This window comes from Vombatus ursinus, unplaced genomic scaffold (genome assembly GCF_900497805.2).
Source record: "Vombatus ursinus unplaced genomic scaffold, bare-nosed wombat genome assembly UNPS02005286.1, whole genome shotgun sequence".
In the NCBI taxonomy this organism is placed as follows: Eukaryota; Metazoa; Chordata; class Mammalia; order Diprotodontia; family Vombatidae; genus Vombatus; species Vombatus ursinus.
In genome coordinates, this window is record NW_020945064.1 from 16206886 (window position 1) to 16233020 (window position 26135).

The following is a 26135-nucleotide window of genomic DNA, read 5'->3' on the forward strand; positions in this document are numbered from 1 at the left end:
CCCTCACCTCAGTGAGGCCATAGCTAGGGTGAGGTTTGAGTTTTTTAATAAAATAATCTCATGCGGCCGAAGGTGTGAGGGTGGAGGATTAGGTCAGGGGCTGGGGGTGGCAGGGGCTTGGCTGCCCGCTCTTTGGTCTGTGGCTGGGGAAGGGGTAGTCAAGGGGATGGACTCCAGGCCGGCAGGCACCTCTGGGGGCAGCTCGTCTGGTGGCAGCAGCAGCTGGGGCTCTGTGCTCGTGGCTGACCCTGTAGGTGGAGGCACACAGCATGCTTGAGGCCTAGCCCCAGCTCTGCTGATCTCCCCATCTCGAGCCCTTTGGCCTCAGTTTCTCCACTTCATCCTTCCCTCCCACCCCCAGTCCCTGCCTCTTTACCCAGACTGGGTGATGATGAGGGGTCTTCAACCCGGGGACGACGTTTGAGGACAGGAGAGCGATGTAGCCGCAGGGGCAGGTCTCTGATGGGAGACGTAGCTGTTGGGATGAAGAAGAGAGGTTCTGGGTAACTCCTGGAGTTGGGGGGTGATCCCAGCCCGTCCCTTCTCTGTCCTTAGCACCTTGCTTGTCCCTTCATTTCTGTCTCTTCCCCTGTCTCCTCCTCTGTGCTTCTTGTGCTCGGGAACCTGCGCTCACCTGCCGGGGCCTGGAGCTGTTCCTCGTGCACAGATACAGCTCTTCGGGTGGCCGAGACAGCTCGGGGTTTCAGGTGATTGTCTGGAGGTTGTGGTGAGGAGCAAATGAGATACACAAAGGGCTTCGAAGACCTTCAGATGCTACCTAAATGCTGTCATTATCGTCATTACATGGCTCTTTCTGTGACACACCAGGCTGTTTCTCTACACTAGCTTCTTGAAACTGGCCTCTCCCCATTGCCGTGATCGCCATGCTACCTGAGGCTGTCGTCTAGACTAGAGTGCAATAGGTAGTCTCCCTCTCCAAATCAGGCAGATTGCCGGAGAAGTTGCTTATTTTAACTGATCGCCCTTATGAGTAAGTCCCTTTCTCATAATTTTCAGTGGCTTTCCATCTCCCACAGCATCATTTCTACCCCTGGAGAGCCTGGTGTGTGAAGCTTTCCACAGTGGAGCCTCTCTGAGTCCTCCTGGCCATCCAGCTGACCCTGCCATCATCTCCAGCTGCGTGCTGTATTGCTAGCTGGCCTGGCGCATATCACTCCTACCTGGAATCTCCATCTGTCCAATTCCTACTCATCTGTTCATGACAGCTCTCATCTCTTGAGCTCCGTAAGCCTTGAAAATGCTTTCCTACCCCCCATCTCTCCAGGAGAGGCCCTGTTTATTTTTCCTTATCTTACAGCTAGAACTGAGACTGAAAGATGCCTGAGTTTAAGGTTCACTTCCTCTCTGAGGCCTCCCAGATTCACTTCATCTCAGTGATCTCTGTATTTGCTCTGTCCTGTTGTAGAGCAGTGTGAACGTATCCTAGCGTGTATCATTCTCTAAGCAGACTATTAAATGTCCAACAACTGGCTTCTCGCTGGACTGTGACCTGGAGGTGGGCAGAGACCCTCTGGGTCCCCTAGCCTGGCTGGCTGTTGTGAAGAGGTTTTGAGCTAGGGGCGTCCCCCAGCCGTACCTTCATTCGTGGTCCCCAGGGTAGCGTCCTGGGTGAGCTGGCAATTCCCAGCATTGCTGGCTCTTTGGGGGGACAGCCGAGGGGATGGGATGGGACTGGGACAGGGGCTTGGGAAGCTGGGCTCGGGTTGAAGCAGGTTAGGGGAGGGTGTCCGGGGTCCTGGTCGGTCCCAGCCCTTCCCTCTGAGCTCTGCATTCAGCTGCCGGCCCAGGGCCTTCCAGGCCACAGGCTCTGGCCCTCGGCCTCCTGGTCCTGGACGGCATGATGAGTCTGTGCAGAGAGAGTATATGGGGGGCAGAGGTCAGGAGTAACCTTCTAAACTCTCAGCCAATCACGCCTTCCCACCTGAACACCAAACTTTCCAGACAGACCTGTCACATCCCCTGACCTCTGGTCCTGGGTAGGGCAGGGCTGTGTTTTCATCAGAGGTGCCATAGGGTGGGAAGGTGGTTTGGAGAGGGAAGTGGAAAGATACCTACACATGCTCTAGAGAGGTTCACCCCTCACCACCTACCTGCAGACACTGAGTGTGTTCTGGACTTGAGGGAGAGGGGTGGTGACTCAGTGGAGCTGTCCATGATGTCTCCTGGAAAATGAGGGTTGGGCAGCTGAAGCTTTGTGGTCATCGTGTCTCCTAGCCTATGTCCCAGGGCGCCACCCCTCCTTTCATTAGCCCGTTTCTGCCACCCTGCTCTGGGGGTAGGGGTAAGGAGGGAAGACTGCTGGCCAAATGGGGAAGAGGGGTTTTGACCCGCAAAAGAGGTGCCCCCATGCCTTCCTGTTCCAAGCAGAGACCCCACTCACCATCTGAGCCGGCCTTCTTTATCTCCCCATCTTTGCTCTGGGGGAGAATGGGGATAGTAAGTCAAAGAGTTCCCCTCTTCTAGCCTTCCTCCCAGTCACTCAAAGAGCCACTCTTACCCTCAACACAGCACTCCCCAGGGTGATGAGGCCCCCAGAGGCCCCTTCCTCTGATAAGGCGTCATGGTATTTCCCACTTCCCACCCTGGTCAGTGCTGCCTTGCCCAGCCCAGGGAAGCTCCCATGTTATCACAGGCTTTTCATCTCACCTGCTTTCTCTTGCTGTCACCTCCTCCACCCCTGCCCACACCAATTCGCTGCAGCATGACATGTACTCGCTGCTCGAAGGATGGAGGCATCTCTGTGTCTCCTCGCTCCAATGGGCGACGCTGTGGGGGTTGGGAGGAGTCAGGGAGGCTCTAGAAGGGGGGCCGCTCCCTTCCCCAGCTCAAGTGCAAGGCTCCCACCCCACTTGGGGGAAAGAGGACGCTTCACCAGGAAGGTGAAGATGGGAACCGTGTATCCAGCCTTGTGGGTGGAGAAATGGGAGACAGGGAGGGGGCCTTCACCTTCTCCGGCCGCCCACCGAGGGCCTCCTCTTCATCTGCGGAAAGCAGGATCATAGAATGAGCTTTGCCTTCTCTAGCATAACGAGGCCGGCTCCTACGGGTGGGATCTGGGGAGCAGCTGGGTACTCCCTCCAAACTCCCTTCAACTCCAGATTCCTCTGCTCGTCCAGGCCGGCTGGGTGGGCGCAGAAGGTCACTGAATGCAGCTTTTCGGGTTCGAGGAGGAGCTCCAGGACTGGTGTCAGGCTCAGCCCTAGACCCCCGAGTTGACCGTGGCTTTTTGAAGGCAAAAAGGGTGCCCAGCTTTTTCCGGAGTGTTCGGGAGCTGACAGGGGTCCCAGGTTCAGGGACTGCATCCCGAGGGGACCACCTATGGGGACAGAGTCAAGTAGAAAGGAGTGGGGTCATAGGAGAGAGCTCCCAGTGTCCCTCTGATCTGACTGGCCCATGTGGGTCCCTTCCAACCTTGATCACTCCCACACCTGACTACTTCTAGACTGGCCACTTGCCTCATCACTCCCAGGCTTGGTAACTCTGGACCTGGTCAGATGGAGCTCCAGCTACTCTTGGCTTGGTCATTCCCATGCCTGCCTAGACATTCCTCACTTGGTTGCTCCTGGTTCTGGTAATTCCCAGGCATGTCCCTTCCAATGCTAATTGCTCTTAGCTATTTCCTCTCAATCATGGTCCTTTCTAGCTCTAGAAACTTCCAGCTGTAGTTACTTCCAGGCCAGCTAATTCCAACCTCAATGCCAGGCACATAGTAGGTGCTTAATGTGTTTATTGACTGACTGACATTCCTGACTACTCCCACAAATGGCCACTTCCAAACCCCCATTACTCTTGGCCTCAAGCACTCATTCCTATCAGTCCATACGCATTTATTAATCACCTACCACTTGAGGCACTATGCAAAATGATGGAGATTCAAAGAAAGATAAGAAACAAGGAGACCAGTGTCACTGGATCAAAGAATGGGGATGAGGAAGGAGACTGCAAAGGTTGGAAGGAGCCAGATTATGAAAGGCTTTACAAACTGAACAGAAGATTGTAGATTTGATCCCGGAGATGACAGGCAGCCCCTGAAGCGGACTGAGTAGGGTAATGGAATGACATGGTCAGACTTGTTCAATTTGACTAGAGTAGGTTGTTCAATCCAAGATGTGGTGGTGACTAACCAAGGTCATTTTCAGCTGTAATCGCTCCCCATCCTGGCTGAAGGTACCTCTAGGTACTTCCAGCCCCAAGCATTTCCAGCTCTGGAAATGCATGCCTGGCTGCTCATAGTCATGGTCCCTTCTAGCCAGTCATTTCTGATCCCCCTTCTCTCTCATCTTTGGTCATTCTCATCCCTGATTGCTCCCCTTCCTGGGTCACTTACAGTCTCTCTTGGTGTATCAGTCTCTTGGAGAAGAACTCGTCGACACCTTCGTCCACCCGGGCATTGAGCCCGTTCTCCTCCTCAGGCACAACGGGAGGTACCTGGGGGCACAGGGCACCTCAGGAACTCATCTAAGGCTCCTTCCCTCCCAGGCCAAATTCCTGGGCCAGGAAACCTGGAGCAGAAGCAGGTAGAGCCCCTGGCAGGGAGTGGCATGGCTAGTGCCCACCTTTCCCACCTCCTGGGGACCCTGGAGTCCTGGTTCCTAGTTCCAATCTCCTCTAGTCCTGGGTAGGGCAGGGCTATGCACTCATCCCAGGTGCCAAGGGGGTAGGGTGGGGTGGGGTGGGAAGATGGTTAAGAAAGGGACCATGAGAGATGTCCATGTTCACCTACATCACAATCACAAACACAGTCGAACAAAAGAAGCCAGTCACGTACACATACAGGCACATTGTCACACACACTGCCACATAAAGTTAGTCCTAGTCATACTTTCACATACACCGTCACATTCATGCCACCATTCACATACACCCACAGAGACAATCACACACAACCAAAGGTACATTCATACTCATGCAGAGTCACCCACGATTTCTACCTCCTCAGCACCCAGTTGGAAAGCCAGCCTTTGCTCTGAGCACCTTCCTGCAGTGTCTCTTCCTTTCCATCCCTTCAGCTCCACCCCCCCCCCACTCTCTCTTCTCTTCTCCTGCTGCGTCAGACTAGCTGGGGAGACTTCAGCCTTCTCTTTCTACCACTTTCCCCTTCCTTCTGTTTGCTGCAGAGCCCCCCCTACTTGGCACCATTATATGACTGACCCACGTGGTGGATAAAGATCCCCCAGTTACTCAGCAGCCCAAGTCTCCTGCCCACCTTTTCAATTCTTCTTGGCCCCAACATCCAGCCTCCCCCTCAACTTCCCAGAGCTCAGGACCAGGCAGGAGGAGGAGGGAGGGAAAAGGCAGGCAGCAGAGGGCAGGAACTATAGGGCATGGAGACCTTGGAGAGGGAAAGATGAGAGGTCCTGTCCTTGTCAGTGCCCATGGGCCTAGCTGCCTAGCTGTGGGGTAGGAATCAGTCTCACCCTTTTTCTCACATTTGAGGCCTTATGTAGTCCCCAAACTGGAGACTATAGCAGGGTCACAGGGTCACAGGGACATAGTGGTTTCTGGCAGTGTTTGGGTAGAGGCAGGGAGTTGGAAGAGGAAGGAGGCTTGGATAGGAAGCTCAGGACCCTAGAGGCAGTTTCAAAGAAGCAAGTAGGCTCAAGGCTGGGTTCTTTTCCTCCCTCACACCTCAAACTCCCACCCACACAGTGATCTGTTTTGCTGTTTTTGTTGTTGTTTTTGGGGGGGGTGATTTCCTAGATTTCAGAGTTCTGGCTCCCAGGCTCTGTCCTTTTTCTACTGTCCGTACCCCAATATTCAGGCCTAGTATGCTAGCATCCATCGGCTCCAGAGATGAGTAGGAGGCAGACAGAGCCTCTAGCATCTCCGGGTTGGCCAGCTCATTGTCTTGTCTTATTAGTCTCCTGTGCTTCCTCCTTTCCCCCCCCCCTCCTCCCTGCCTAGGGTGAGCAGCCAGGCCATGGAAGTGTGGCTATGCTCCCTCATGTACACATCTCACTGTCTCCAGGAACACTTTCTCAGGTACCCGAATTCCTTTCTTGCTCCCTAGGCCCTCCTCCCTGTATACAGGAGGTCAGGCCACCCCCATGTGTTATAGCTCCTGCCCTCTGCTTCCTGCCTTCTTATTCTCCCTACCTCCTCTTGGGCTCAACATCTAGCCTCCCCCTCATCTTCCCACAGTAACACAGCTCAAGGCCACGAAGGTAGGGAGGGGGCTGGGAAAAGGAAGAGGGAGTGATTAGGGATCTTCATTCAGGTGGGTCAGCCTTGCAAGGACGCTAGGGGAGGCTGGAGTGGGTGTCAGAACCAGGATGTAGCAACTTTGGGCTAAAACAGAAACCTTTCTCAGACCCTTCACTGCTCTCCAACCCTGCCCTCTTCAAATACACACACATACACATGCACATACACACATGTCCCTTGCCAGGAACATAGAGAAGACAGTCAAATACATGGTCCCCCATGGGTATATACAACTCCAGCCCCACACAGTCACACCCACACACTGACACACACCCAGGCAGATCCAGAAACACATTACGGACTGACAGGTTGAGGTACATGGAGTCCCTCACACAGCAGTCACACATACAGCTGCCCTCCATAGCCTTAAACATATGTACACATAGAAGCCCACACATACAGTCGCACATACACTCTCCCAGTCAGTTGTACATAGCTCCATACACTTACTTGCATGCACACTGCCTCCCACAAAGTCACAGCCTATTTTACATACACAGGCAGACGTAATAGAGCCATGCACATAGAAATATTTTGCACACACAGATACAAGCCCCCTTCCCCCATCCTCACCAGCAACTCCCTTTCCCAGCTAATTAACCATCCAATTCCTTGCTGGCCCTGTCACCACAGCAACTCTGAGGCCCCCCACCCCACATACTTCTCGGGGTAGGGTGTGTGTTGCCAGTGGGCAGGTTGGACTTGCCAGAGAGAAGAGGAGGAAGGGCCCCCCCCCCAGGGGAGGCCGTGGCAGCGCTAGGGGCATCCTGCACTCCCGACCTCCCCTCCCCCAATCTCTGGGCCGGGAAGCGCCAGGGGCACCCAGCATCTCTCCCCCGCATCCCTGGGCCGGGCAGCGCCAGGAGCATCCTGCCCGCTCCCTCCCCCCAACCCAACCCCTGCTTCCCTGGGCCGCAGGGCCAGGCTCACCTGGACCTTGCTGGGCGGCTGATGGTGACGGCGGCGGGGCCTTGGCCGGGCCCGGGTGGGGTGGTCCAGCGGCTGGTTGGCAAGCGGCAGGTCCATGTGGAGCTCAGGGACTGCGGGGAGCGGGGTCGGGACCGGGCCAGGCTGGGACGAGACTGGGGCGCTGCTGCTAAGTGACGGCCCCGCCCGCTGCCCGCCGGGCTCTGCATCCTCTCCCTGAGCCGCCAGCTCGGGCTCGGGCTCCGGCTCCGACTCCGGCTCCGGCTCCAGCTCCGGCTCCTCCGAGGGACCTGCGGGGAGGGGGGAGAGAGGACTGAGGGCAGTAAGGGAGTGTGTGTGAGGGGGGGGCGGGGGGGCGGGGAACCCCGCCCAGGGCGGAGGGAGAGGCACCTCCCCCTTTCAGCCCCTTTCCTCCCAGTGGGCCCGAGGGCGCTGTCCTGGGTGCTGAAGAAGCTCAGGCCTTGGCCCCCATAAGGGATGCAGCTGCCGCTCCCTGAGTAGGAGAAGGGTTAGGAGGGGCAGACCTGGTCCTGGATGCTGGGCTGGACCATAGCCCCCAGCCAGGAGACAGGGCAGAACCACCAAAGGGCACGACTCGGCATCCCCACCATGACACCCCCTCCCCCAACTCAGCATTCTCAGAGAAGGATTTGAGCAGGTAGATGAGGCTGAGATCAGGTCCTAATTGGATGCCCCTTCCCTACCAAATTCTTCCCCTCACCAGTTACCCAGTCATTCCCAGTGCTAGAGCCTTTGGCGTCTAGCTGATCAATAGTGGAGGGAGGAGGCCTGAACTGGCACTGGTATCCTCTGGGTTCTCTCCCATAGCTGTCTTGCTCATGACTTAGGGGTCTTGGAGGAAAAGGTCCCCAGGGACTAAGTATTCGGGTCTGAGCAGTATCTATTCGGCCATAGGCACAAAACTCTCTCTGCCAGGCTTGCCCTGAGGATAGGTATTCTCCAGAAAAATCCATTCCTACTTCATTCCCCTGCAAGGACACTGAGAGCCAGAGGGTCAGGGGCCCAGGCCTTACTTCGGACAGCAGGGGTAGGCCGGATGCTCTGATTGTGTTTATTTCTTCTCCACTGGGCCACCTTGTCCTGGGGGTGGGGAAGGAGAAAGACAGGACCAGGCCTCAGCCCATCTGCCTCAGCACAGAAGGTCTCTGGGGGAGGAGGTGAGCTGAAGGTCTGGAGGCTCAGTTCATGCCTCCCTGAAGAATGGGGCAATTCTAAGAAGAGAATTCTGAGAGGCTCAGAATCCATAGTTAAGTCAGGATCTAATAGACTCTTAGAATGGGAAGGGAGTCGTTCAGATCCTTCAGTCCAGGGGTTCTTAGCCTGTAGTTTGTGGATTTGTTTTAAAGAATATTTTGATAACTATATTTCAGTAGAATTGGTTTCCTTTGCAATCTTCTGTATTTTATTTTGTGCATTTAAAAACAGGATTTTAAGAAGGGAATTTATCAGACCACTGCCAAAGGGGGCCACGGCACAAGAAGAGTTAAGATTCCCAGAGCTGGTCCAACACTGTCATTTGACAGATGGGGCAAATAAAGTCAGGAGGCAGATGCTATTTTCAGGATAGTCACTGTGCTCTGGGAGCAGGGGGAGCTCTGTGCCTAAAATCTTGTACAAATGGGTGGAAAGCAGGGGCATGGGCTGGTAGAGGAAAAAGTTTTAAGTCACTTGGACATCCTGCTGGCTGGCCTAGAGGAGGATTCCCTCCTCTAGGAGACCCAGGGCACAGATGTAGTAAGTGGCAAAATCGGGCCTTGAATCTGGGCCTCCTCTTGTCACTTTTGGAGCATAGAGACTTGAAAGCCAAATTGTCTTGAGAATTCAGATAATTTAGGAATTCACCAGTGGGAATTTGAGGGACTGGGGACTAGTCTTGTGACTTTAGATAATTGCTCATGCAAGATGAACTGAGGGTCGGGATATGGGGCATGTCCTCCTCTCCTTGGAGAATTTAGACCCTCAGGAGTCCTACTTTGCTCATGGGGAAGGGGAGCTAGTGTGAGAAGCCACCTACCTCCCCCAGGGTAGAGAGGCCTTCTGTCTCCCCCTCTCCAGGACTTCTCTCTCCCCTATGTAGTAGAATCCCACTCTTTCTGGCCCCTGCTTCAGCACAGTCTGTGAGAAGTGGGGAAGGGGGTGCTTCTGGTGTGTGCTGAGACAAGCTTTCCACCTAAAACCAGGAAGATGGTGCCCTGAAGTGGCTTCCCAAAACCAGGGAACAGGGCAGACATGGTTATCGCTTCTTCAGTTCTGGTGGGCAGTTGTATTCTGCTAATGTCCACTCTTCAAGGGGACACTGCTCAATGGAAAGAAGGACGAGGGACAAGTGGAAGGAGTGGAGGCATTCGGCTCCAGGTAAATCTCGCTTAGGGACCCCACACAATAAATGTGCTCAGAGGGATGAGAGGGAGACCTGTGTAGACCTGACGTCAGGTCCTCTCTTTCCTTGTTAGGCTCCTCACCACCAGTTCCTTTTCTTCCGGAGGCTCCCTCCCCTTCCCCTAGGCTCACCAGTCGGTTCTGGGCGGCACTCAGGTCCTCTACTACCTGGGCAATGATTCGCTCTGCAGCAGCTGCTGTGATAGACAGTCGAATCTCACTGGCAAAAGTGGGAACCAGAGTTGAAGCTCAGGGTCAATGACAAGGACTAGAGCTCCCTTCCCTTGTCTTCCCTCCCCAGAATCCCGTGGGCAGAAGGCTACTTGAGTTTGCTGAAGGCATCGTTGAGAAGCTGCTCCAAGAGTAGGCTGAGGCCCAGGTGGTCCTGCCGGCTGACCTGGCCCGAGATGGCACTGCTCAGCTGCTCCCGCCGGCCGGCCTTCTGCATCACCCTCGGGCACAGGCTCTGAACTGTGTCCAGTGTGGCTTGCACAAAAGACTGAGGCACAGGCAGAAAGGGAGAAGGCATGGAGGTGAGAGGTTCGTGAGTCAACAGGGAATCAGGGTCAGAGGATATGAAAACTGGGGAAACCAATTGGTTTTGAAGGCACGGGCATTTTTAGAGTGCATAGGGAAGCCTTAAACATTGAACTTCACAGTGGGAGCAATAAAGTACACTCTACTGACCCAACTCTTGTCTTAAATTAGGGACATCCCTCATCCCTCACTTCATTCTCTCAGGACTCAGCAGCCTACAGTGAAAGTCACTGACTTGAGAAAGGCAGCAACCCATCTCTCCACCATTACTATCTTTCCACAAATAGGATGGAGATGAGACAAGGCCTTAAGCAGCACTCTGGGAAGACCTGTGCTCAGGTGGATAAGTAGGGTCATTATTGTGCTCTGGGGGTAGGGGAAGCCCTTATGTGAATGGGTGGAAGGTCAGGGCCTGGGCTGGTAGAAGGGAAAGGGGAGGTCACCTGGATCTCCTGGTGACAGGCCTGGCCCACCTCCTCCAGGAGGACCTCTAGTTTCTGCTGCAGCTGGCTGTTGTGATATGGGGAGTTTCCAGCCTCATATAGCACAGGCAGGATCTGGAGTGAAGGCGACAAGGAGGAACCAGGGTCTGTGGAGGAAGGCTGGCTCCAGCCCACGACCCCAGCCTAGACTCTGATACTCTCGATTAGGTGGAAAGTGGTCTCAGCCGATACCATTAGTGATATGGTTGGAATAAGATCAGGGGGACTGGCAGGCAGACGTATAGACAGACAGGTAGGTTGCACGGTGGTTAGGGCATTGGACTTAAAGTCAAGAAGACATGAATTCAAATCCTGCACCAGACACTTACTAGCTGTTTGACTCTGGCTAAGTCACTTAAAGCTCTCTTGGTCTCAGTTTCTTCATTTGTAAATAACAGCACCTACCTTGTAGTATTGTTTTTAGGGTCAAACAAGTTAACAGGTGAAGTGCTCTGCAAACCTTAAATTGACGTATTAATACTAATATACTACTACTAACAATGATTATTATTATTATTAGATAAGACAGGGGTTGCTGCTAGGCTCTCATTAAGTAGACCTGCAGTAGCTTGAAGCATGGATGGGATACCAGAGGGGTTGGCGTGGGTGAACTCACACTGATGGAGAAATTAGCATCACGGATAGCTTCCTCAGCCTGGCGCAGGGCAGCCTCACCCCGAGGGCTGGGCCAGCAGCCCAGCAACTCCATGTGCTCCTGCACTGTCAGGCACATTTCATTCACCATCTGGGAGTGGGGGAAGACGCGTCTCTGACACCTGCTCCCTAAGCCCCCCAGATCTTCACTTACCCCCAAGGACCTCGGTATCCTGACCCTGGGTGACCCTTTTGTTTCTGAGAGTCAAGAGAAGGGCAGCTAGGGACAGGAAGACAAGATAGAGGAGGGTCCAGGGGCAGGAGGGTTGGAGGCAATAGGGCAGAAGTGGCAGGGGCCTTCCTGTTCTCCCTGCCCCAGGACAACAAGGTCCAGACTGACCCATCCATTCCGAGCCCAGCCTAGCTCAGCCTGGCCTCTTTCCATGGCACAGGAGAGACCCTAGGGAAGGGAACACAGGGCCAGGCCTGACCTGTTCAGAAGATCGGGTGACAATTCCCTGCTGCAGGCGGAAGGCGTGGTCAGGCAGGGTTCTGTGTGTGTGATTATTCCTCAAGAGACAGGCCTGGATCTGGGGGGGAGGAGGTAGGGGTGTCTCGAGGGCCTGAGGTCCCTGCTTCTCTTATGCCACCTTCCAGTCTGCGCCCCCTCACACAGTCCCCCCACCCCCAGCCCAGACCTGGTGTATTGCATCAGAAGTTCGCTCTGGGTTGCTTCGGTAGGCCTGGGTCAAGTCACTCAGAGGCAGGGGCATGTTTTTCAGTGTGTGGTTCCCCTCTAGGGCATGAGCCACATCCAGGAACCCCTGCGCTGTGGTGTTGTTTCGGTCCCAGATCACAGTCCTAGGGGACCGGAGTTGGAGGTAGCAATGGGCCACACAGAGACATCTCCATTGGCCTCAGCCCAGCTCCCTCCTGTCCCCTCTGCTCTATCTTCCCTTCTTGCCACCCTGCCTCTGCCCCTCCCATCCCTGCCCTTTGCTTTTTCTATCTCCCTTCTAGTCTTGAGTGACTCTTGTCTTCCTTTCCATACCTGTTCTTGTGACCCTACTCTCACCCTTGCCCCTCTTGCACCTCTCGCCCCCCTGCCCCTCTCACCTGAGCTGGGTGTTGATCTGCAGGGCTTTAGCCAACATCTTGGCACCTGTGTCCCCCATGGCATTGCCACTGATGTCCAATGACGTCAGGCTAGGGTTACTGCCCAGGGCATTCAGCAGAACACTGGTGCCCAGTTTCAGCCTTGACTCGGCCACGGAGAGAGACTGTAGGGGCTGGGTGGGGGTCATTGACAGAGGTGGGTGAGGTCACCAAAAGAAGCCAGTAGCAGGGGCCTCACAGTACTCTTAGGACACTGACTTCAAACCTCTTACAACACACCCCTTCATTACTTCTGCCCCTTCCCTTCATACTCACGCAGTCATCGTCCTGGGTGAGCTGGACAATTCGGTGCAGCACATCTCCGAGGGACTCCCTGTGAAGGGAAAAGAGAGTGGGCGGGAGGCCCTAAGCATCAGAGTAAACGCTGGGAAGATGATGGAGGGCATATGCTGCAGGTGTGGGGTTCATGTAGGCTTGCGAGCAGGTTGTGGCTCCTTAAACTGAACCAGGGGCCACTGGCTCATTAATGGAGCCTGAGCATGTGAGGATGGAATAGAAGTAAATGACAGTGCCATGGTGTCAGACTGTGGAAGTGTAACATTTGGAAACTGTCAGATGGGATTCTTCTTCTTCTTTTTAAAGAGGTGATAGGAACACCATCTTTGTTATTTCCTCCTTTGTTCTTGAGTGGGGAGGGAAGCAATTTAGTTCATTGTCTACATGAGCATATGGGCAGAGCACCTTCGGGCCTACTGTCCTATTAGGAAAGAAGATTTCCTGACTGGCTGAAGGAGGACAGACAGAATCCTTTGGGCTCAAGACTGGTGTGTGGGACTCTATTCTGGATGGAGGAAGGATCCAGAGGCCACGTCACGGGTCATGCCAAGCCTGGAGAACTGAAGTTATATCTTAGATTAGAAAGCTTAAGTCCTGTTAAATCTGGGACTATGTAGATTTTTTTTATCAACATGTCGAACGATCTAAACTTTTTGTATTTTTTTCTGACTTTATAATCTTTTTTCCCTTATAAGGAATCCCTACAACTTTTTTTTTTTAAAGGCAATTGGGGTTAAGTGACTTGCCCAAGGTCACACAGCTAGTAAGCGTCAAGTGTTTGGTCTGAGGCCGGATTTGAACTCAGGTCCTCCTGACTTCAGGGCCAGTGCTCTATCCACTGCGCCACCTACTTGCCCCCTCTAATACCTTTTTTATCTTCTAGATCTACATCCTCCAAACTACAAGAGTCACAGTGGGTAGGACAGAGAACTGGGAAAGACACCCAGACACGGTGATAGCGGTAGAGGAAGGGAATCAGAGAATCTAGATTTGGGTTGCGCAAATCTCTAAACCAGGGAGTTAAGTAGGCTAAGTCATTAGGAAGGTCCAGGCTTCCAGTTGAGGACTGCATCCTCGGACAAATTTTTTAAAATAGTGAAAGCTCTGAATATTGACTTGAAATGACAGAATGGTCAGTCATGATTCTAAGTCAGTGAGGCTTAAGGGTCAAGATTGAATCCTGTATAAGGGTGTGGGATTGGGGGGGTGCACCTCACTTTGATTTAATGTTGAAGTTCTTCCCCAGAGCCACATGTCGGATGGACTTGCTCCTCCCAATGGCCAACACCAAGGTTACCATGTCTGTGTCAAAACCTAGGGAACAGGAAATCACAGCTCAGCTGACGGGGGCTGGGAAGAGGGGAGGAGGGGGGCCATGTGCCAGTCCTTTCCTCCCATGCTAATGTAATTCCGAGTTCCCAAGCTGGGTAGGCTCTTTCCCCGGGGCAGTCAGAGAGGCAGCTGTTTCAACATTTCCCTCCCACTCCAGACAAGGATCAATCTCTCTGCCAGTGGACAGGGTGTAGGTGGTAGGGGGATGGGTTTAGGAGGCTCTGGGTTCAAAGCCTGAAGGGTAGTTGTGGGGCAGGGCTTGGCCCCCCTCAAAGGTTAGAAAAAATTCCCTAGGCCTTGCAGTAAATAAAGGGTCACTTCCCCACCTCAGCAATCCTTACCATTGTCAGATAAATCCAGGGCCCTCACTGAATTGATGTCAAAGATGAGGTCTTGAATCACTTGAGCACCAGCTGAACGAAGCTGTGGTTTTTTTTTGGGGGGGGGTGTACAGAGCACTGTCAGGGTCTCTTTTCCATCCCTCCCACTTGCCCAAGCTTGAAGATGCTGAGGATTTCCTGTACCCTTACCTCACTTCCCCAGTCACCCAACAAGCAGAGTTGTAACTAGCATGAGATGAATGGGGCTTTGCCCCAGTATCTTAACATGGTGTTTTATGGGGGGGGAGGGTGTATTCTTCCCTGAATTGACAACTACTCCTATGCCCCACTTAGATACTCTTTGGAGGTGCCATCATCAGGGTCCTGTTGTCTCGAAACCTCTCTCCTGGGGCCTGTTATTTCCCCTTACCCCCTTGGGCATGGGGGCTGGTATTCTGGGGTATAGCTTGTCTCTTTCAGACACAATTGGACCCCAAAAGTGAGAATGTCCTCTGTGCCAAATGCATCCCTATGTCCAGCTTACCTGAATGTCCCCCAGGCAGGTTTAGCTAGATATGGCCTCACCAGCAGGTCAAAGGCAGGAATAGCCCACGTATAGGAGACAACCATAGCATCTTGGCCTCCCAGCTTAATGATCTCTAGGCTAGAGGGCCAGGGACACTGAGTAGGGCTTAGGGCCGGGGGTCTCACCTCACACGTGTTGAGGTCCAAGTGGATATCGCTGAGTTGAGTGTTGAGGGCCAGGCCTTGAAGAAGGCTCCTATGGGAATAGGGGAGTCGTCCTGAGCATAGCATGCGTACTATCATCTTCATTTTACAAATGAGGAAACTGAGGCTCCAGGAAGGGGAGTGACTGCTTTATTATGTGTTACAGACAGGATTTGATCCCAGGTCTGATGACCTCAAGTCTACTATTTTACTGTACGCCAGGAAGTAGTGTGCTGCAGCAGAAAGAGAGCCCAGGTTTAGAGTCAGAGGATCTAGCTTTGTCACTTACTACCTCTGTGACCTTGGGCAAAATCACTTCCCCTTCCTGCGCTTCAGTTTCCTCAACTGTAAAATGAGTGGGTGGGATCAGATGACCTCTCAGGTCCCTTCCAACTAGAAATCCATGATGCTAAGGTCCTTTTGGCCTCAGCCATACCCCACCAGGAGCCACCAAACATGTCCATCCCTCATGAATATATTCTTTTTTTTTTTTTTTTTTTTTAGGTAATTGGGGTTAAGCGACTTGCCCAGGGTCACACAGCTAGCAAGTGTCAAGCGTTTGGTCTGAGGCTGGATTTGAACTCAGGTCCTCCTGCCTTCAGGGCCAGTGCTCTATCCACTGCACCACCTAGCTGCCCCATGTCCATCCCTTGCGGACAGAATAGGCTGACCCCTCTCTTGGAGGGCTGGACCTCTGCCCTCTGCCCCAGGACTGGGAGGTAAAGGGAACAGTGTTCATTACTCACCTGAGAGCCTCTGAAGGCAACTTGGTACCTGCCAAGCCCACATGGCGAAGTGACCTCGCCTGGCTGAAGAATGACTGGAGTGAGGAGGGCACTACCCGGCTCCTTCTGGGGGAAGAGTGGAAGGAAGGGAGGGAGGCGGGGAGCAGGGATGGGTGTACTGTCCTGCCTAACTTGTCCACTCAGTGGCCCTTCCCATAGGCTGTGGATAGTAACTAGTCCTACCCCGTTCCTTGACTGACTCAGGGACAGCCCCAGTCAGTCCTCCCTCTCTGCCTGGTCTGCCAGGGCAGCTGAACTGAGCTGAGATGTCAAATAGCCCCTCCTTCCTCCACAATACATCCCCAAATTAAGATGGGCCCCGCCCTTCCTGGGGTTCTACAGGGGAGCCTAGGTGGAAAGACTCCTCTTACATGTGGGAGAAGATGTTGTTGGAAGAGTTGAGATGAACAAGGTTGGCACAGCAACCTCGAGACAGTGCCCGGAACAGCTGGGAGGGGAAAGAAGAATGCCAGGTGGTCAAGAGCCAACAGAGGTCACCCCCCCACAGGCCCCCCTGCAATGGCAGGATCAGAATCCAGCTTCCTCAGCCCCTCTGCGTCTAACACTATCTACCTCTGAGGGGTTGCTGTCCAGAGCTCCCTTCATGATGTCCAGTTCCACCCCCTCACACACACTCAGGGTTCTTCCAGCAGTATCTACTTACTTATTTATTTATTTTTGGGTTAGGTAATTGGGGTTAAGTGACTTGCCCAGGGCCACACAGCTAGTAAGTGTCAAGTGTCTGAAGCCGGATTTGAACTCAGGTCCTCCTGACTCTAAGGCCAGAGCTCTATCCCTTCTGGCAGTATGTAAAGGCACACTTCTCCACCCCCCTCTCCCTCCCCAACACTGTGAGTGGCCCAGGGCCCTTTCCTTACAATGTCCAGTGCACTGTCGGTCCCCGAGAGGTTTAGGTGGGTCACAGCATTGGGATGACTCAGGAAACTGTAGAGACCCTGGGAGGACACAATTCTTCAGCGGGAATCCCCCAGATCTTCTTTCTGACCCCCACCTCCCCACAATGGCTTTGATAGACTGGTCCAGTAGAAAGGATTGTGAAGAAATCTTAATTCTAGCCCTAGTCCTGCCTTTGGGTGGGTCCCTTTCCTTCTTCATCCGTAAAAATGGGGGAAGGTGGATGGCTCCTCCAAGTTTCCTTAAGTTCTAAACATTCTATAAGATTTAAGACTTAGGCTGTGACCCCACTGCCCATGTTTCCATGAGATCAGGGCATGGGGTGTGGAATCTTTTTTTTTTTTTTAAGCAGTTGGGGTTAATGACTTGCCCCAGGGTCACACAGCTAGTAAGTTGGGGTGTGGAATCTTAAGCTTAGCGAGTAGGATTACTCACCCCTTCATCCTCTGTGATCCCCAGAGCCCCAGGATTCCCAGAAAGGTCCAAGTGGGTTAGGGAGGAAGCAAAGGCAGAGTTGGCGAGTAGGGCCTGGCCCAGGGCACTCATCCCTGGAAGAGGAGACAAGAGGAAAAGGGGTGGGGGTGAGGGGAGGTCAGGAGGTGGGATTCATCTCCATCCCCACTGCCCTACCCTCTCTGGCCCAGGAGGGGCCCTGTCCCCCCCAAGCGCTCCCCCCGCCCTGCCCCACTCAGCTCAGGCCACACCCCCACCTCTGGCTGTCAGCCCTGTCCTGGAAAGGTTGAGCCTTGTCAGAGCCCGAGGACGCTTTTCCAAGTGGCGGCTAAGGGCTGTCACTCCTGGGAATGGGAGGGAGAGAGGAAAGACGGTGGATCCTTTGGGGAGGCCTCCGGGGGCTGGGGATGAGTGTCTCTTTAAACACCCATCCCGATCTGTGCTGGTATCTTTGAACTGCCAGTGCCCCAGGCAGGAGAGGCCAGCTCCTGGGGGCACATCATTCAGGTTAGGGATGCCCCTATCCTCTCCCAGGGCGGGACTATGAGCTCCCTAGGGGACAGGGACCGCTCTCACATTACCTAAAGTCTTCGTCTCCCCAACGTCTCCCCCACTGCCTAATATGGTGGGTCAGTAGTCAATAAACAAGCATTTATTACATGGTTACAATGTGCCAGGCATTGTGCTAAGCATTGGGGATACAAAGAAAGGCAAAAACGAGGTGCCTGCCTTCCAAAAGCTTACACTCTGAAGATTGAGATAACAGGCAAATGCACAAGTTATATCCAGAAACCTAGGAAGGTTCATCTTGGAGGGAAAACACTAGCCGGGGGGTGGGGGTGGGGTGGGGGGGGTGTCACAGGGCCCTCTACCCAGCACAGCTGTGCAGGGCGTGTTGGTTGAATGTTTTGGAGGCCCATAAGAGGCAGAGAGGTGGTAGCTTCTCCATCTACCTCCTTAGGCCCTGGGTCCCCCAACGAGGTGAGTCCCATGGATGGGAAGAGTCAAAGGAGGGTATGAGGAAGAGGGAAGGAACCGGGACTGGTTTTTTGGGGGCGGGGGAGCGAGGCCAATGGCAGGAGTGAAAAAGAGGCAAGGACCACTAGAAGGTGGAGATGAGGTCGGGGTGAGGGCAGGCGCGGGAGAGGGGCCCTAGAAGGTGGGGGCCAGGCTGGTTACCTCGGTCCTCCAACGGGTTCCCTGAGAGGCTGAGCGCACTGAGGGCCGAACGGGGATGCTCCGCCAGGGACTGAGCCAAGCGCTGCGCAAAGTCCCTGGGAGGGCGAGACGGGGGCGCTGGGACTCCTAGACTTGCCCAACTTGGGTCCCAGTCCTCGCTGCGCGCCCCGTCACCCCCTCCTTCCCTCTCTCCCCCTTCCCCACCTTCTCACCCCTTCAGACCGCAGTTGTCCAGCACCAGCTCCTCCAACCGGGACGACTTGCTCAGCATGTAGAGGATCTGCTCAGACACCGCCAGGCTCTGGAGAGGGGGAGAGTGGGAGAGTGGGGGAAGGGGGGGAGGAGAAGGGAGAAAGGCGGCGTGTTCTGAGACCCTTCTAATAGCCCCGACATTCTGCCATAAATCTCTTTAAGTAACCCCTGTCACATTTCCACCGCACTTAGGGCAGTGCCTAGCACGCAGTAGGAGCTTAATAAATGAATTATTCCTCTCCTCCTTCTCTTCCCCTCCTTCCGCTCCCGCTCCCTCCTCACCAGCTTGAGGTCAGAGCAGGAGAGGCGGCTGAACCAGAGGTTGTACGACAAGGCAGCTACACTTAGGGCCACGTCCCTGGGGAAGGGGGTGGGGGGAAGTCCAGTCAGTGCTGAGCTCTAAGGGAGACAAAACCTTAACTCCCCCACACCTGTAGTCACAGGAGAGGCAGAGGAAAGTTCAGCCCGCCTAGCTCGCCCCACCTGGCTTTCCCAACTGCCACTTTACCTACCCTTGGGGAAACAGGCCCAGAGATGGGAGGGTTGGAAAAAAAGCAATGGATTTGCAGGCAGAAATTGTTGTTTAGTCCCGTCTGACTCTTAGTGACCCCATTTGGGGTTTTCTTGGCAAAGATATTGGAGTGGTTTGCCATTTCCCTCCCAGCTCATTTTACAGATGAGACAAACTGAGACAAATAGGGTTAAGTGACTTGCCCAGGTTCACACAGCTAGTAAGGGCCTAAGGCAGGATTTGAACTCAGGAAGAGCAGTCTTCGCGATCTCAGGCCCCGCCCTCCCCTATCCATTACATCACCTAGCTGCCCTTGGAGCCGGAAGATCTGCATTCAAATCTCAGCCCTGCTGCTTACAACCTGTAGAACCTTGGGCAAAGTCATTTTCCTTCTCTAGGTCTGAGTTTCCTCATTTGTCGAAGGAGGACTGGATAATCTCTAAGGTCCCTTCTGGATCTAAATCCCATAATATTAAGGAGGCAAGTGGGGCTGGGTTCCTCTTCTACTTTTGGCCTCTTCTCCGCTCCCCCCCCCTTTTAAGCGTGTGGCCCGCTCACCGGCTGTGCAGATGACTGAAATCTCTCAGGCTGAAGTTCCGACAGTCTTGGCTGTGGTAGATATTGTCCACATCCTGGGCTCAGTAAGTACACAGGGTCACCTCCAGGGTATGGCTAGTGCCTCCTGGGGTAGGGGGTGGGAGGATCCATTCCCCTTCCCCGCCTCCCCTCCTCCCAACTCTCACTGACTCCTGGAGGATTGAGCTTCATCCTTGCCCCCCACACTTCCCACAAATCATTACACCCCCTCCCCATGGCCCATTTGGAAATTATTAGACTCTAAACACCATAAAGACAGGGGCAGTATCTTAGCCACACTTTGTGCTTTGCCTAGGCATCTGTACACAGTAGGTGCTCCATAAATGTTTGTTGGGCCCCTGTCTCACCCATTGGATCTCCTCCCGGAATGGGAATCCATTATAGTCACACAGAGCAGCATAAGTCTCAGAGAATCCTCCTAGAGTCAGATGGGGATAACGACCATGTCGGGGGTGCAGAGGGATGCAGGAGACAAGTACCAGAGAGAGAGCCAGGGAAGGAGGGACAGAGGCTCAGCACAGGGCAGTGGTCAAGGCTGGGCAAAAGTCTCTATGCTCCATGCTCATGTGATGCTCTGCTTTCACCTCTCATCTAACACACTTAGTCAGTTTAATAAATTTAAGAATTTATTAAGATCCTAATATGTCGAAAACCTTGCCTTTGTTGTCAGGAATGTAAAAAAATAAATAAAAAGGCCAAAGTTTTTGACTTCATGTAGCTGACAGTCTGATGGATTAAAAGGTACTTTAGAAATCTTTGTCGAAGGCTCAGGTTTGGAGAGATCCAATTCCCTTTTTTCTCTAAGACACCATGGGAGAAAGGGAGGGGAGGGAAGGGAAGGAAGGAGAAGGGAGAAGAGGGCTCCTAAGATCTGAATTTATATTCCAACTCACCACTTGATAGCTGTATAACTCTGGGCAAATCGCTTCCCTGGGCAAATCTGGGTCTTAATTTCCCTGTTTTAAAACAGGGGTAACATTCGGTCTACCTAACCTCACACAGTTGTGAGGAATTTTGTTGTTCAGTCGTGTCTGACTCTTGTGACCCCATTTGGGATTTTCTTAGCAAAGATCCTGGAGTGGTTTGCCATTTCCTTCTCCAACTCATTTTACAGATGAGGAAACTGAGACAGAAGGATTAAGTGACGTGCCCTGGGTAACTCAGCTAGTGAGAGTGTCTGAGGCAAGGTTTGAACTCAGGAAGATGAATCTTTCTGCTTCTAAGCCTGGGGCTCTCTAACCATTGCATCACATAACTGCCTTTGCTGAGAGAACTTTGTAAACCTGGAAGCATTGAAGAACTGAGTACTATTATTGGGACTTGTAAAAGTCAGCCCAGAGCCCTTCTCCGCCCTGCCCCCCTCAACCTCCTCACCACAGGGACCAAGGCTGCCTAGTGTCACCTCCTCCAGGGAGCTACTTCGTTTCTCCAGTCGGGCCAGCAGGGCTGAGGGAGACTTCCGGAACAGCTTCCTGAGGGGTGGGAGAGGGAAACGAGAAACAGACCACCACCCCTACATTGGTGGGGAAGGGGGATAGAGGGAAGGAGGGGAGAGCTCGAACCCCTTGTCCTCCCAGGGGTTTCCTGCCCAGACTGACCACTCTCCAGACAGAACAGGGATGGAATCAGGGTGCAGAATGGGACTTAGAATTTTGGTCTGGGATAATGTGGGGATTTATTTTGCCTGACTATATATATTTGCTGCAAAGGTTTTCTTTTTTGCAGAGGGGAGAGGGAGAAACATTTTTTGTTAACTGGAAAAAATAAAATTAGAAAATGACCGGGAAGGGGTTTGGAAGAGAATTGCCTCCCAAATTGGCAGCAACCTAGCCCCTGCCTAGAGGGTTTTCTCTCCCTAGTGTGGGTCCCCAGGTCCAGCAGGGTGTGGGTGGAGATAAGGGGAAGGAGAGGGGAAATCCCTCCCGCCCTGCTCTCAGAAGGCCCTCACCTGGGTGAAGTCTCTGGGAAGACTTTGCGGATGGACATAGCCATGTGTAAGGCCAACTGCTCCAAGGCCCCAAGAGCAGGAAGTTTCATCGTCAGCTTGGGCAGCAGCTCCAGTTCGATTATCACCTGATGGTCAGAAAAGCTGCTGCTCTCCCCCTCTGATAAATGGGTCAAAGGAAATGAACTGGCAGCTCACAAAGGAAGAAACCCAGGCTATCAATAGCTGGATGAAAAAAGTGCTCCAAATCCCTTGATGTTCAGAGAAAGACAAAGGAACTCTGAAATTCTACCTCAGCAATCAGATTGACAAAGCTGACCAAACTGGAAAATGACAATTTTTGGAGGAGCTGTTGGAAACCAGGCACATTGATGCACTCATTCGATCAGGGAATTGGTCCAGTCGCTTTGGAAAGTGATTTGCAATGATGCCCCAAAAGTCATTAAACTGTGCATATCCTTTGACCCAGCAATGCCACTGCTAGGCCTCTACGCCAACGAGGTCAAGGAAATAAGATAAAGGAGCCATGTGTACAAAAATATTTTAAGTAGCTCTTTTCATGGTGGCAATAGACTGGAAACTAAGGCGGGGGAGAGTGGTCCATCAGTTGTGAAATAGCTGAACAAATTACAGCATATGAGTATAATGGAATACTACTATGGGTAACCTGGGCTTCTCTGGGCAGGCCCAGTTCTAACATGGAGGTACCCTGGAGGGGCCTTTTGAGTATGACTAGTTTGCTCAACATGGAGCCCACTGCATCCCCTATCACTTGGGTGAGGGTAGCCTCCTGTGATTGACTGTCTCCATCTTTAAAACAGGAGAGGTTATGCCAATCACTCTGCTGCTTTTTTCTGCCATCCTTAACTGCTTTTTTTCCAGAATGAAAAGTCTGCTAACTGAACCAGTAAGAGGGAAAGAATCCAGAGCCCCCTCAAGGGCACCTCCATGTTAGATCTGGACAAGCCCAGAGAAGCCCGGGTTACACATAGTAAGAAATGATGAAAAGGATGTGTTCAGAAATACAAAATGATGCAGAGGACCAGGAGAACAATTTATACATTAACAACACTATAAAGAGAAACACTCTTAAAAGACTTAGGAACCATGATCAGTGCAATAACCAAGCAGGGTTTCAGACGACCATGATGAAGCATGCTACTCACCTCCAGACAGAATAGGGATGGAATCAGGGTGCAGAATGGGACTTAGAATTTTGGTCTGGGACAATGTGGGGATTTGTTTTGCTCGACTATATATATTTGCTACAAAGGTTTTCTTTTTTTATGGAGGGGAGGAGAAAAAATTTTTGTTAATTGGAAAAAATAAATTTAGAAAATGACTGGGAAATTGGAAGAGAATTGCCTCCCAAGTTGGCAGCAACCTAGTCAGGGAATCATGGCTGGGGTGTCCTGGAAGCAGAGCCTCACCTGGGGGGGGATCTCCTGAAGAACCATCTCCTTCACTTCCAGGTAACTGAATGTGCAGTCCACCTATGGGGGGGGATACTGGCTTAGCTCAGCTCGAACCTGTTGTCCTCCCAGGACTTTCCTGCCCAAACTGAGCGCACTGAAGGTCTAACAGAGATGCTCCACCAGGGAGGAGCTGAGTCAATAAGCCCTGTCCAACTTCAGATCCCTCCTGCCCATTGACTCCTTGGATAAAACACAAACTTCTTAGGCTAGTCAGAGCTCAGGGCTCAGGGCTTAGTCTAGCCAGCCCCAGCACACAGACCAGAGCAGCTGCAGGAATGAATCAGTCATCTTAGTGATACGTAAAGGAGGGACTCTGCCTTTGTTTAGTGAACGCTTGTTTACGGAAATCCCCTGTTAACTTCGCTTGTCCCAGAGCCTACGGGACAGAAACCTAGAGTTTGGGAAAGCCTAGAGTTTGAAGATTGGGGCTGGTGAAGATTTGGTGGAGGGACTCACCCGAAGGGGGAGAGAGGTGTGAAGTAAGTAGGCTCTCCAGGGTAGCAGTGCCTGGGGGCAGTGGGGTGGAAAAAAAAAAGGGACAAAATCTGTCTCTGGCCACCTGGAGGCATGGGCCTCATGGCCATAGCACCCCAGCCTCCAAGATCAGGCCCCAGTCAATGCTTCTTCATCCATCCACTTTCCCTCATTTGGCTCAATCCACTGTACCCCCTTCTCCCCACTTCTCCCCTCCCTGCATAGCCACCTCCACCCAAGCCGTTCCCACAAGCCCTACCAGCACCCGATCCCTCTCTTCATGTCCTTCTCTCTCATACATCTGGATAATCAGCAGCAGTTTGACTTCCTTTGGCCACAGAAACCTGGTGATCTCATCTGTGGGACCAGCCTTAGATGTCTGGCCTCCTCTTGGCCTCCCACTGAGGTCACTACAGGCCACCCTAGCCCAGGCCTCTGGGGGTCACCACAGTCTAGGCTCCGCCCAACCTGGGGCAGGGGTTGCTGCGAGGGGAATAGTACCAGGGCTCCCTGATTCTGGGGTCTCTGAGGGGCTGGAGGCTGAGCTCGAGGATCCTTTGGATTGGGGAAGGAGATAACTCAGGGTGCCTTGAGCCTTGTTATGAGAGGGGCTGAAGGGGAAGCCCTGGCACATGGTCCTCACCCTGATCTCCGAGGCCATCCTGCTAGGCCTCCAGCCTATGGGGAAAAGGGAGAACTCACCCTGCAGCTCATAGGAGATGCCCTCAGGGGGCTGGGCCATTTGTAGGGGATGAGCTTGGGACCCTGCACAGCCAGGACCGGTGCCAGCTAGCAACGGAGTGAGTGAGCAGCAGCACAGGAAGCCTTCGTCTTCCCCTGACCCCTCACCACCTGTTTCTCCTTCCGCAGAAAGCTGCTTCCTGCTCCCTACCCTCAGCGGTGACAGCCCCATGCGAGTCTGGGCTCCCCCGGGTTTCCAGTCAGCCCTCCCCTGCCACCACTGTTGTAGAGGAAAAAAACCGAAAGCTAGAGTCAAAAGGGCCTGGTTCAAATCCTCACTGTACTAATGATTAATTATGTAACTGTTCTGGGACTTAAGTTCCTTACCTGTAAAATGAATGGGTTGGACTAGATCAAGCATTCTTAACTTAGGGCCTGTGAACTTGTTTTACTATATATTTTAACAATTGTGTTATTTTAATATAACATATTGAATATTATATTGATATATAATATGTGAAATAATATATTTCAATGTTTTATTCTATGCATTTAAAAACATTATTCTGAGAAGAGATTCATCAGCTTCACCAGACTGCCAGAAGGGTCCATCACCCCCCAGAAGGTTAAGGACCCCTGGGTTAGGTGATCCATAGATTCTTTCCAGCTCTCAGTTTGGGACAGGGAAGAGCCCACGTGGCTATGGCCCAGTCTGACCTGACCGCTGGGGTCAGAACAGGTGGGGGCTCCCAGAATAGAGATAGCTGCCCAGGTTAGGATCATCTATCAATCAAGAGGCTGCATGGTCCTCTTCTCCCGAATACCCTGAAGGAATAGAGGTGTTCCTAAAATGGGACCCTTTGGCTCCCCAGAGCTGTAGTTTTCATTGAGAACACCAGAGGGTACTGTCCACCCATTGATCAACCTCTGAAGAGCCTCCTGGGGTCCATGCATCCTTCTCTCCTCCTCCAGATAAGGGAAGGCAGAGTGTGTGTGTAGATTGGTTGGGGCCTGAGGGAAAGGGGAGGGTCTAAACTGAGCTGGGAATATGGAGTTTAGCCTTGGCCACAGAGACCAAGAGTGGCAACTCCTCTCTGCTGCCCTCAGCGGAGTCTCCCTCTCATTTAGTCTGCTCACCTCTTCATTTGCAAGCTAACTGAGGGCAGGGACTGGATCATTTTTCATCTTTGGGTATCTTTCACCCCCATTTTCTCCACTCCACTCCTGCCACCCCAGTTCAGGACAATATCTCATCTCCCCATGGCTATTGTAACACCCCGATTTGTTTTCCTGTTGCCAGTCTTTCCTTTCTCCGGTCTGTCCGTCACACAGTTGGTTCAGGAAGTTTCCTAGTGGCTCCCCAGTGCCTACCAAATAAATAGAAGCTCATGATCCTGGCATTCAAGGCTCTCCATCATCTGGCTCCATTTTACCTTTCCAACCTTTTCTTTCGATACTCCTTTTCCAGTAGTTTACCTTTTTAATTTCAGCTCACTAATTCTCAGTGGAATTATTTAGTTTCTGGCTCCTCTTCCTACATCGTCTCTCCCTGATTCAGTTTATCCTTTATGTTGTTGCCAAAAATAATTTTCCTAAGGTGCAGATCTGCCCATGTCAATGCCCTCGCTCTAAATTTCAGGAACTACCTATTGCCTTTAGGATGAAATACAAACTCCTTAGCCTGGAGCGTTCCTGGAGTAAGTTCCTCTGTGATTGGGTTCTAATCAACTCTCTTCCCCACTCCTACCATCTCCCCTCCCCCCCCCAAAGCTTTTCTTCATTTTATACATCATAAGCTCCTTGAAGGACTATTTAATTTTTGTATCTTCAGTGCCTTGGGGGAGGAAAGGGAATAAGCATTTATAGAGCA

General features: G+C 52.7%; 1 protein-coding gene and 1 long non-coding RNA gene across 10 annotated transcripts; one reads left to right on the forward strand and one right to left on the reverse strand.

Annotated features, from left to right (window-relative positions):
* Nucleotides 1–29: 29 nt before the first annotated feature.
* Nucleotides 30–24439, reverse strand: CARMIL2 (capping protein regulator and myosin 1 linker 2). 9 transcript variants are annotated; one of them, XM_027846609.1, is made up of 39 exons: nucleotides 24287–24439; nucleotides 23844–23941; nucleotides 23567–23617; nucleotides 23066–23128; nucleotides 21639–21763; nucleotides 21065–21162; nucleotides 20038–20108; nucleotides 19652–19725; nucleotides 18865–18940; nucleotides 18543–18631; nucleotides 18331–18425; nucleotides 17409–17495; nucleotides 17134–17246; nucleotides 16662–16739; nucleotides 16155–16231; nucleotides 15745–15807; nucleotides 14981–15050; nucleotides 14291–14372; nucleotides 13835–13931; nucleotides 12597–12654; nucleotides 12282–12454; nucleotides 11864–12026; nucleotides 11657–11755; nucleotides 11188–11316; nucleotides 10533–10646; nucleotides 9876–10051; nucleotides 9685–9772; nucleotides 9188–9343; nucleotides 8187–8253; nucleotides 7156–7442; nucleotides 4349–4449; nucleotides 2968–3337; nucleotides 2668–2787; nucleotides 2402–2438; nucleotides 2112–2183; nucleotides 1598–1867; nucleotides 635–715; nucleotides 377–475; nucleotides 30–248 (listed from the first exon to the last, which is right to left on the reverse strand). In XM_027846609.1, the coding sequence occupies exons 1-39, from the start codon at nucleotides 24324–24326 to the stop codon at nucleotides 94–96; spliced, it is 4362 nt and encodes a 1453-aa protein (XP_027702410.1). In that variant the 5' UTR covers nucleotides 24327–24439; the 3' UTR covers nucleotides 30–93. The 9 variants fall into 9 exon arrangements, with proteins under 9 accessions (XP_027702410.1, XP_027702402.1, XP_027702392.1 ...); XM_027846601.1 differs by having other exon boundaries at nucleotides 15745–15846; XM_027846591.1 differs by having other exon boundaries at nucleotides 15745–15849.
* Nucleotides 723–1492, forward strand: LOC114031545. The gene is made up of 2 exons (XR_003567752.1): nucleotides 723–923; nucleotides 1038–1492. It is a non-coding gene; the product is annotated as an uncharacterized LOC114031545 (long non-coding RNA).
* Nucleotides 24440–26135: the final 1696 nt, after the last annotated feature.